Source organism: Maniola hyperantus, chromosome 6 (assembly GCF_902806685.2).
Source record: "Maniola hyperantus chromosome 6, iAphHyp1.2, whole genome shotgun sequence".
NCBI lineage: Eukaryota > Metazoa > Arthropoda > Insecta > Lepidoptera > Nymphalidae > Maniola > Maniola hyperantus.
In genome coordinates, this window is record NC_048541.1 from 1,998,073 (window position 1) to 2,009,991 (window position 11,919).

General features: G+C 37.1%; 1 protein-coding gene across 1 annotated transcript in view; it reads right to left on the reverse strand.

Annotated features, from left to right (window-relative positions):
- Window positions 1-11,546, reverse strand: part of alka (alkaliphile) — a 44,252-nt gene extending 32,706 nt beyond the window's left edge. Inside the window, exons 1-2 of the mRNA XM_069499296.1 lie at window positions 11,328-11,546; window positions 2,211-2,315 (exon numbers count right to left, since the gene is read on the reverse strand). Coding sequence (XP_069355397.1) covers window positions 2,211-2,254 — 44 coding nt within the window. The 5' untranslated portion in view covers window positions 2,255-2,315; window positions 11,328-11,546. The remainder of the gene's footprint in view (window positions 1-2,210; window positions 2,316-11,327) is intronic.
- Between the last annotated feature and the right edge of the window lie 373 nt (window positions 11,547-11,919).

An 11,919-nucleotide genomic window follows, 5' to 3' on the forward strand; every position in this document is an offset into this window, starting at 1 on the left:
AAGCTTATGTTGAGCATTTTTTGGACTTAGATAAGATCTGTATATAGATACAACGTAAAAATTGTAACAAATGCCACGACAAAACGACAGTCTTTTTTATTTTTATTCAGGTACAAGTTAGCCCTTGACTGTAATCTCACCTGATGGTAAGTGATGATGCAGTCTAAGGTGGTAGCCGGGCTAACCTGGAAGGAGTATGGCAGTTTTTATTAAACCCATACACCTTTGGTTTCTACACGGCATCGTACCGGGCTAAATCACTTGGCAGCACGGCTTTGCCGGTAGGGTGGTAACTAGCCACGGCCGAGGCCTCCCACCAGATCAGACCAGAAATTTAGTAATTATAAAATTCCAAATCCCTGCCAGGAATCGAACCCGGGACCTCCCACTAATAAGACCACAGCGCTTACCACTGCGCCAGGGACTAGGGAGGTCGTCAAAGGGAAATGCTCAAACCCACAGCAGCGGTTCGGGCGCCGCAACCTCAGAACAAATACCTGTAGAAGTAGCCCTAATCTAATGTGACTCTCACTGTTAAAGCGAGATAGCTAAATGCATTTAAGCTCTTATTAGAACGTGACACAATGATTATTTTCTGTCCTTATCACCGTGGCTACTTTTGTTTGTTTGTCAAGATGTATTTGTACGTCAGATCTTGACAAACAACGTGAAGTGAGGTTATGTTGACTCAAGTATTTTAAAGAAATTATTGATTTGTTTTGTTTTTTTGAAGTTATTGTGCAATGGTGGGTTGTAGTAGGTATACTAGGCTACAATAGCCGAAGCGAACGTAAAATACAAGGAATAACATTTCACAAGTAAGTGAGTACCTCTGCTTTAGCGAGAGGGACTGAGGGGGCCACGCTAGTTGCATATCTGTAATCTGTATATATATCTGTGGCCGCAACGCACCGCAAACGGATCGCATGAGAGGAGCGGGTAGCCTCAGTCTTAGGGTGTTTGTGCACTCATCCTTATTCGGTTCGTATCTGTAATTCTTCGAAGTGGCCATCATACAAATACGGTCATTCGATTCGTATTTTTTTCCACGGATCAGTAAGATCCGATGAGTGCACAAGCGCCCTTACAGTCTATTCCTGTTGCATAATTTCAAAGTCTATCAGTCTGAGGGTCAGTCGTAGATGTGAACAGTACAATAGATAGTTATCGCCGGTCATTTATTAACCCACAACGGCAGCAGGTAATCGCTAAATAAGATGGGAGGTCCGATAGTGCGGACCTTGAAACTCTGTACCTACCAGCCACGTAAACGGTAGGTCGTTTAATGCCACATATGGAAATATGAAACACAATGAGAATTTCCTTCGCCATTCCAACCTACATGTTTGACATTATTATTTTAGCGGTTCGTAGGGAAAAAAACCGGCCGAGTTCGAGTCGGACTCACACACGAAGGGTTCCGTGCCATCGTACAAGGTACCTACTTATACCTGGCACTTTATGTAGAACACAAGTGCCATCTATATGTGATTTGGTCAATTAATTTTTTCGTGAACACATTTTAAGGGGGAAACAAGTGAGAAATCGTGAAAATGCTTTAACTTTGAAGAAAAATATTTACATTCCTAAAGCATTAACAGCTATTAAATACATGTAATTAAAAACTTCAATTTGTGAAGATCACAATGACCTATTACACATTTGTTCAAATTATCCAGTTTTTTGAAGAATTGAAGTTAAAAACATTGCTATCATCAACTTGTTTTGTAAAAAATTCTTTAATGTGATGTAACCACAAAATTAAGGGATTTGAATTTTTCCTTTACCTACTTGTTGTATAAGACCTACCTACCTAACAAGTTTTATGATTCTAGGTATCAGTAGTGGACCGACGATAGGTTGATCATGATCATCATCATCATCATCATGATCAACCCATCGCCGGCTCACTACAGAGCACGGGTCTCCTCTCAGAATGAAAAGGGTTTGGCCATAGTCTACGCGGTATATACCTACCTATGCGGATTGGTAGACTTCACACACCTTTGAGAACATTATGGAGAACTCTCAGGCATGCAGGTTTCTTCACGATGTTTTTCTTCACCGTTAAAGCAAGTGATATTTAATTACTTTGAACGCACATAACTCCGAAAAGTTAGAGGTGCGTGCCCGGGATCGAACCCCCGACCTCCGATTAGAAGGCGGACGTCCTAACGACTAGGCTATCACAGCTTGCTGTTATAGCTTACCATATTAAAAAGAAAAATGTAGCTGGCCAGACGCAAGGAATCATTTTCTACGGCGGCAGACTGTGGAACGAACCGTAGCAGCTCATTCCAGCGCCGATGGATACTCTGGAAAGGAGGAAATTTATATTTAAACCAGAGATGGACCATTTCATAGGTAGCATGTAAAAAATCACGTGAAAATCAGACTTGGCTAGTTGATACATACTTGAAGTAGCCTGTAAAAAATCACGATGCAAACTCGTAATTTGTTACTAATAATAATTTGTCATGCAAGGCTGTAAAGTTATTATTTTGTCGCGAGAGTTTGTATTGAATTCTGAGCCAGCGAAGAATTCTAACATAAAATCCTGAGCACACAAGACAACACAGAAACAGGCAATTCGATCAATCGAGTTGCCTGTATATTGAATTTTTTTTAGGGTTCCGTACCTCAAAAGGAAAAAAGAAACTTTTATAGGATCACTTTGTGGCATAGATTATTATTGGTCTCGTTCCGTCTATGGTGTAAAGTAAGTTTCTTGTGCGATGGTACGGAACCCTTCGTGTGCGAGTCAGACTCACACTTGACCAGTTTTTACAATGAAGCAACAGATTATTTAGTAAATCAACAGACGCTAAGTTTGGTGCACAACGTTCCTGTTGATTTAACGAAAAGCCAGTGGTTTGAATCAACCGGCTCAAAATTTTTTTTTTTTACTTTTTTTTCTAGTATTTACCTACTATCCGATTTGTAAAGGATTTTCGCGCTTTTATTTCGTTTCCGAAGCATTGAACGTTTGAGTGAGCTTGCTTGAATATAATATTATATTTTGCTTTAAGTATATACAGTTTCGTTCGGTTTTATTACGGTACCTACTACCTGACGTCCGCGACTTCGTTCGCTTGGATTTAGTTTTTCAAAAACTCCGTGGGAACTCATCGATTTTCCGGGATAAAAAGTAGCCTATGCCACTCTCCAGGTCTTATACTCCAGTCTTAACTATACCCATGCAAACACGTCAATCCGTTGCTCCGTTGCGGCGTGATTGAAGTACAAACAAACACACTTTCACATTAAATTTATAATATTGTGATTATTCCTTTAAAAAATATTGTAGGTAGGTACGTTAATAGGGTTCCGTACCTCAAAAGGAAAAAAAGGTACACTTATAGGATCACTTCCCGTTGACCTAGAATCATGAAATTTAGCAGGTAGGTAGGTCTTATAGCACAAGTAAAGGAATAAATCAGAAAACCGTGAATTTGCTTTTACAAAAAAAATGTGTTTATGAACAACAACCGTGGGAACTCTCTGATTTTTCCGGGATAAATGTTCCTATATTATGATAATTATAATTATATACATATGATATTATAATATAATGCCTATGCTGTCTCCTGGATCCTCCGCCAAATAGATGATGCTCGCGACTTTGTCCACGTTCATGACTTACAGACAGACACATTTTCGCATTTATAATATTAGTATGGATATAGATTTATTTGATGAAAGTCCCGTACGTAAATAAAGGATTAAATCGGAATTCTTTATGCACCAAACTACAGTAGAAACTGATTCGCAATAACGAGTAAGTCGTAACGGAGTCGATTGTGAATAATTAATGCAAGAATCGATATCAAAGAGAGCGTTCGTCCTACTAACCGGGCGTATCGCCTGTATTGACAAAATCGATATCTCACCAGGCATTTAACTCTAATAATAATTTATTAGAAGTTGTGTAGCCTTGGCCGCATATTCTTTATTTTTTCGCGACATCGACAGTTTGATGTTTGGTATTAGTCCCGCAAATTGCTATTGCGCTGGAACCATGTCTCATTAATATCGAAATGACATCATTTTGACATCAGCCAAAAAAACATAACATCAGCTCGAAACTTTAGTCTAGTGCTGACGTCACTAAAATGACGGCCACGCGCATTAGCAATTTGCAGGACTTATATCTACTTCTTTACTATTATCATCATACGTATTCAGGATTTTTGAAAATTCAACCCCTAAGGGGGTGAAATAGGGGTTTGAAATTTGTATAGTCCACGCGGACGAAGTAGCGAGCATAAGCTAGTAAAATATAAAAGTCGTAAGCATTACTTACAATCTGATATTAAACAAGACTCCATGTGGATGTCTCTCCCCAAGGAGCTCGTTTGAGATCGTATCATATTTACTTTCGGGGAGGAATATAGTCGCTTCGTAATATTATGTCTCTTGAAGATCGTATTTGATACGACATACAAATGCAATTTTAACTTCACTCCTTGCTTTATACATTCTCCCCTTTGATTGTAGAAACGTGACAACATCCATTTCCTCCCTATGTGTTATATTATTCCTAATTGCTGATCTATTTCCATTAATCAGTACCCTTATTATAAATGCCAAATTCAAAAAATATATTATTTGTGATCAAATTGGAGACCATTAATCTGAATATGTAAAAGGAAAAGGTGACTGACTGACTGACTGACTGACTGATCTATCAACGCACAGCTCAAACTACTGGACGGATCGAGCTGAAATTTGGCATGCAGATAGCTATTATGACGTAGGCATCCGCTAAGAAAGGATTTTTGAAAATTCAAACCCTAAGGGGGTGAAATAGGGGTTTGAAATTTGTGTAGTCCACGCGGACGAAGTCGCGAGCATAAGCTAGTCGTAGATATTTTGTTAGTTATAATATTTTGTTAAGTATATCTATATTTTTCTTTAAATTTAAATTCCTGTACATATTTAACTGTTTCATTTTCACCTACTGTTAATCTGTCAAGTTACTCTGTACGTTATTAAGTCTGTCTGTTATTAAGTTAATCTATACTCTTAATCCGTTAAGTTAGTGCATGTTAGTTTATAAGTAAAGTTTTCACCTGTAATTGACGACCATACTGTTTATTGTATGTATTTAAATGTGCGGTCTTTTATGTATGGAAGTTGTCGGTGATAAATAAATTAAATAAATTAAAAAAAAAAATGCGAAAGTGTGTTTGTTTGTTGGTTTGTCCTTCAATCACGTCGCAAAGGTGCCACGGATTGACGTGATTTTTTGCATTGCCTGTCAGTCAGTTACCTTTTCACGGTCCAACCACTTAGCTGATTTTGATGAAAATTCGTACAGAAATATCTCGCATGCTACCCGAGCAGTCTCCGGTGATACCTAACATTGAGTAGTATAAATTAAACCACCTATACAGTACGCAGCCGAAAGTAATGTACATCGACCTTTAAAAGGAGATAGCAAATTTGTAGAGCACTGTCCCTGTCGTTGAGGCCGACAAAACGTCATATAGTTTGTCTGAGTGACAGTGACAACGCTCTAAAAAGCCGAAATGTCATCCTAAAGGCCGATGTACATTACTTTCGGCCGCGTACTGTAACACCCATTTAGTTATTTTCAAAGCATATTTTCCATTTACTTTAATTACCGATTAATTTTAGTAACTAATTACTTCAGACAGAGATTCAAAAACAAGTAAATATTTCAGTAAGCTTTTAGGAAAGTAGTTATAACTCGAAGCCTATCACGAAGTGCTTAAGTTTTGTGACTCAGTTTTCGTTGAAATTACCCATTAAACTTTTATTGGGATAGACTAGAAAGTTGCAAAAATACTCAAATACAGTTCTAGCAATTCACGACGGTAACGTCCTGTACATGGTCCTTGCGTGAGTGTGGATCCACGTGGATTTAAATAAATAAATAAATAAAAAAAAGCCTTTATTCTAATACGTTACAAATAATAAAAATTTAAACAATCTTACATTTCGTTTCCCTTATTCCATTAGCAATCAAATAATAATAATAATAATCATTCATATTTTAAGTATAGTTTTATTCTTTTTTCCCTTCATAAAGTTGTCATTAAATCATAAAGTATAAATTAATATTAGTTAATTACGCAAATTACGAGTCAGATACAATGATTATTATTATTTAAATTAATTATGTGGGTTATTTTATTACAATAATACATTAATATTAACAAATTAATACAATAATTCTAAATCATGTCAATAATAATAGAGGTCAATTATATGTATATTTGAAAGTAACAATTTTTATGTCAGTCAACGATAAATAAAATAAAATAAAATTATAAAATTTAACCTCGGATAATTTTCAATTTACGTATTAGTCGCCGCTACGGCGTAGGCCTCCCCCAAATCTTTCCAGCACTTTCTGTCCCTAGCTTGCCGCATCCAGTCAGGTTCAGTGGTAGAATGCTCCACGTAGATTTAGGTTTTCAAAAATCCCGTGGGAACTCTTTGGTTTTCCGGGGTAAAAGTATGTCCTTCCCCGGGATGCAAGCTGTCTCTGTACCAAATTTTGTCAAAATCTGTTGAAGGAGTTTGCGGGTGCGGATGTGAATATCCGTAACTCTACATCTACGAGTGCTATTCTCACTTGACCGATGTTTTTTTACAATCAATTCATCACCAACTCGTGTAGTTCACGGAGGTCACACCATATCCTTAGCATGATACGACAATTGACACCCACGTACGAGGAAGCTCGCGAGAGGAATAATGGTCCATTAGGCTATAACTCATCTGTTGTAATTGGGCACTTTACCTAGCAGCTCATTTGGACGTCCGTGAACAGGTGTGAAATTGTGACCTATAGGAACATTTCAACACCAAATAAAGAATGAATGAATTTTCTTTTATTGTACACCACAAAAATCAGTAGGTACAGAGAAAACACGCAAAACAAAAATATAGGCACGTAGGTAAAATTTGGCAATATTACGTCTTCCTAGAGATCTCTTCCAGGCAACCAAAAAAGTAGGTGATGCAAGTATAGGTATGTACATTACTTATAATAAAACTGTAAATGGACAATTTTTGTACATCTAAATATCTAAAAGGAAAAGGTGACTGACTGACTGACTGACTGACTGATCTATCAACGCACAGCTCAAACAACTGGACGGATTGGGCTGAAATTTGGCATGCAGATTGCAGACGACTATTATAACGTAGGCATCCACTAAGAAAGGATTTATGAAAATTCAACCCCTTAAGGGGGCGAAATAGGTAGTCCACGCAGACGAAGTCGCGATAATTTTTGAAAATTTTAATCGGGGGAAACATTATTCGTCCGCCTGGACTACATGAATTTCAAAACCCCATTTGACCCACTTATGGGTGGAATTTTGCAAAATCCTTTCTTAGTGGATACCTACTACTCTTTACAAAGAACACACCCTCCAAATTTCATGTCTCTAGGACCAGTGGTTTAGGCTGTGCATTGTGTATACTATATAAGTCAGTCAGTCAGTCAGGAACTTGAATTTTATATATACAGATTCAATTTTGTTCAGAATAAGGTAAGTATTTTACTAGGTATTGTACAGAATTACACATTTACAAAATTTTGTAGGTAAGATTACTTTTTAAATAACTAATTAGAAAATTAATTTCGATAAGCTTTTAAATACCCAGTGTACCTTAAAGCAAGACTCGATTTGTAACTAAGAAAATTGATTCCCTCAAAATTACTAAAAAATATTCAATGTTGTAAGAGACTAAAATTGTAATTAAGGTAGGTAAGTACCTAAGACTTATTTAACAACTAGCTTATGCTCGCGACGTCGTCCGCGTGGACTACATAAATTTCAAACCCCTATTTCACCCCCTTAGGGGTTGAATTTTCAAAAATCCTTTCTTAGCGGATGCCTACGTCCTAATAGCTATCTGCATGCCAAATTTCAGCCCGATCCGTCCAGTAGTTTGAGCTGTGCGTTGATAGATCAGTCAGTCAGTCAGTCAGTCAGTCATTCAGTCAGTCAGTCAGTCAGTCACCTTTTCCTTTTATATATTTAGAAGACTGTCGGCTGAATACAAAAACGTATTTGAGCTCGGTGCCACTGTGTACGTGCGTACCTGACTTACGTTAAAATAAAAATATATCCAACGCTTTTTTAAAAGCCAGCCGAGCTAGCGCGCAGCACATCCGTACGTTTTTTCTCAGCAAAATCTATGAACTATAGAACTACATAGAAGTGCGCGCACTGCGGAATTATTTCCGCACCTTATTTTGATAGATAAAATTCAAATTTGCGAATTTATAACGCGCCGCACCACACCGCGACCGTGGTGCGCGCTAGCTCCAAAAATATTTTCAAAAACAACCTCATATACCAATAATTATACCCATCCAGCCATCCTAGAGTGTACTTGGAAAAATGTGCCCTAATAAATTATACTAATTCGGCGTCTGGAATGTATCCCAGACGCCGAATTAGTATAATTATTATTTTTCTTTAAAACAAGAGTGAATAGGATTTTCTAGGTTATAATCATTATTCATTGGAGTAGGTTTATTAATAGGTATTAATTTTTCATTGGATACTCCAATGAAAAATTGATCCATAAAAATCTAAATATATAAAAGGAAAAGGTGACTGACTGACTGGCTGACTGACTGATCTATCAACGCACAGCTCAAACCACTGGACGGATCGGGTTGAAATTTGGCATGCAGATAGCTCTTATGACGTAGGCATTAGCTAAGAAAGGATTTTAAAAAATTCAACTCCTAAGAGGGTGAAATTGGGGTATGAAATTTGTGTAGTCCACGCGTGCGAAGTCGCGAGCATAAGCTAGTAAATAAATAAAATTAAACGCGTCCCATCTGAGGCTAATTACTTTCCATCAGGTGTGATTGTGGTCAAGCGATAAAGCAAGTGACATTTACCTAATAGGCTACTTGACAATTTTTTTAAGTTGGTCTTAAATGGTTAATATTTGTCCTATTATATCAAAAAAATTAACACTATATTTTTTTGCGCCCTAAAAACCGTAAAACTTTAATTTAAAAAAATATTTTTCTTAGACAGGTGAAAACACTGTCGGCCATGTTTGGCCGATAGATTATCTGTGCTCTGACGTCATGCATTTGTAAACAACAGTATAACCTGTGGTTATACTGTTGTTTACAAATGCATGACGTCAGAGCACAGATAATCTATCGGCCAAACATGGCCGACAGTGTTTTCCAAACATGGCCGACAGTGTTTTCACCTGTCTAAGAAAAATATTTTTTTAAATTAAAGTTTTACGGTTTTTAGGGCGCAAAAAAATATAGTGTTAATTTTTTTGATATAATAGGACAAATATTAACCATTTAAGACCAACTTAAAAAAATTGTCAAGTAGCCTATTGCTTAAAGTGCGCATAATCTTCATTATTAAAAAAAAGTTATTGAAGGAATGGTTTGTTTAAATGATAAGTAATTTAAAATAAATGTTACAAGTCCCGCAAATTGCTAATGCGCGTGGCCGCCATTTTAGTGACGTCAGCACTAGACTGAAGTTTCGAACTGATATTATATTTTTATTTCGGCTGACGTGAAAATAACGTCATTTCGTTAATGAGACATGGTTCCAGCGCTACAGCAATTTGCGGGACTTATATTTGAAAGAAGTTATTCAATTTCCTTTTAATATCAAAGTAGGTATTTTTGTAGAAGTAGGTATTTCTGAAAACTGTTTAGTAGGTAAATATTTCCAATAAAACACGTAGGCTTCGTAGGCTTCGTCGAACTTAAATCGTAATTAAATCATAAGCTTCAAACATATTTTCAAGTCTATTTTATATATAATCCTTAACTAATTGATTCGGCTAACAAAGGAATTTATGTATAAGTTTCAAGCGGATTTTCAAAGTTTCTAACTGAGGTAATCAAAGGATCAAAGAGTCATTAACCTGAAGTTTATGGATCTACTAATTCACTGTATTATAAGAAAGAAAAAATATTAAAGAATAGGCCAAGTGCGAGTTGGACTCTCACACGAAGGGTTCCCTACCATTGTACAAGAAATAACACATTTGAAACATTTTAATTTTCATGGCGAACATTTTGAAATCTTTACATCGATATTTTACTAGCTTATGCTCGCCACTTTGTCCGCGTGGACTACACAAATTTCAAACCCCTATTTCACCCCCTTAGGGGTTGAATTTTCAAAAATCCTTTCTTAGCGGATGCTTACGTCATAATAGCCATCTGCATGCCAAACTTTAGCCCGATCCGTCCAATAGGTTGGCTGTGCGTTGATAGATCAGTCAGTCAGTCAGTCAGTCACCTTTTCCTTTTATATATTTAGATAGTGTTTTATTATTCTATGAGCACATTTTATAAAATAAGAATTTCACAAAGGGAATAAACAGGTTGTTCCTACTCGTGAGTTCGAGAGGTTGAACCTTTGATTTTTTTATTCATAAGTGATTTATTTATAACATGATGAATAAATCTCTTATTTACTTTATTTTCGTAGCTTACAAATCAGCTCTAGATTTTTATTTGATCTTTGCGCGGTTGCTTCTACTATAGGAAAAAATTTCATTTACTATTTTTTTTGTTCACAAAATCTATTGACTTATAAACTCATGCTCGCGACTTCGTCCGCATGGACTACACAAATTTCAAACCCCTATGTCACCCTCTTAGGAGTTGAATTTTTTTAAAATCCTTACTTAGCGAATGCCTACGTCATAAGAGCTATCTGCATGCCAAATTTCAACCCGATCCGTCCAGTGGTTTGAGCTGTGCGTTGATAGATCAGTCAGTCAGTCAGTCACCTTTCTTTTATATATTTAGACTAGCCTATGCTCGCGACTTCGTCCGCGTGGACTATACAAATTTCAAACATCTATTTCACCCCCTTAGGAGTTGAATTTTCAAAAATCCTTTCTTAGCGGATGCCTACGTCATAATAGCTATCTGCGTGCCAAATTTCAGCCCGATCCGTCCAGTAGTTTGAGCTGTGCGTTGATAGATCAGTCAGTCAGTCAGTCAGTCAGTCAGTCAGTCAGTCACCATTTCCTTTTATATATATAGATAATTAGTATCATAAACCAATAGACGTCCACTGTTGGACATGGTCTCTTGTAGGGACTTCCACACGCCACGGTCTTGCGCCGCCTGGATCCAGCGACTCCCTGCGCCTCGTCTGATGTCGTCCGTCCACCTAGTGGGGGGGGGTCTACCAACGCTGCGTCTTCCGGTGCGAGGTCGCCATTCCAGCACCTTGGGACCCCAACGTCTATCGGTTGTACGAACTATGTAATAATTAATTAAAGATAATTAGTATGGATTATTATAATTATTTTTCTTAACTTACCTTCAAATCATGTCCGTAACATGTCCGTAATACACTTCACTTCACTACACTCTTTACCGCAATTGTTATAAGTAAATTTGTTATAATAAATATGATTTATAATTAAAGTTTATTTGATAACTTTGTTTATATAATATTTGTTTTACAGCACTCGTGTGTAATGGGCGGTCAGGACGGGTTGCGCGGTTATTTTAACTGAAAAGTCGTTGCAGAAGTTGGTTTGCGTGTCGGTTTGTAGACACCCACCGGCCGCCTTGCCAGTGGCTCACAACATTTTAGGCTGAAAAATTAATATCAGTAACAACAGGTTCACATTAATCTAGTTTTTTTTTTTTTAAATTTATACCGGACTCGAAAAAAATATGGTGTTCCGTAGAGGAACCTTTGTTTATAATGTTATTTTTTTATTTTACAGCACTCGTGTGTTATGGGCGGTCAGGACGAGTTGCGCGGGTATTTTAACTGAAAAGTCGTTGCAGAAGTTTATTTTCGTGTCAGTTTTAGGCTGAAAAATAACCAACTTTGAATTTTTTAGAGTTCCGTGGACGAAAGAAACCCCTATAGATTTTTATGAATTTCGTCTGACTGTGTT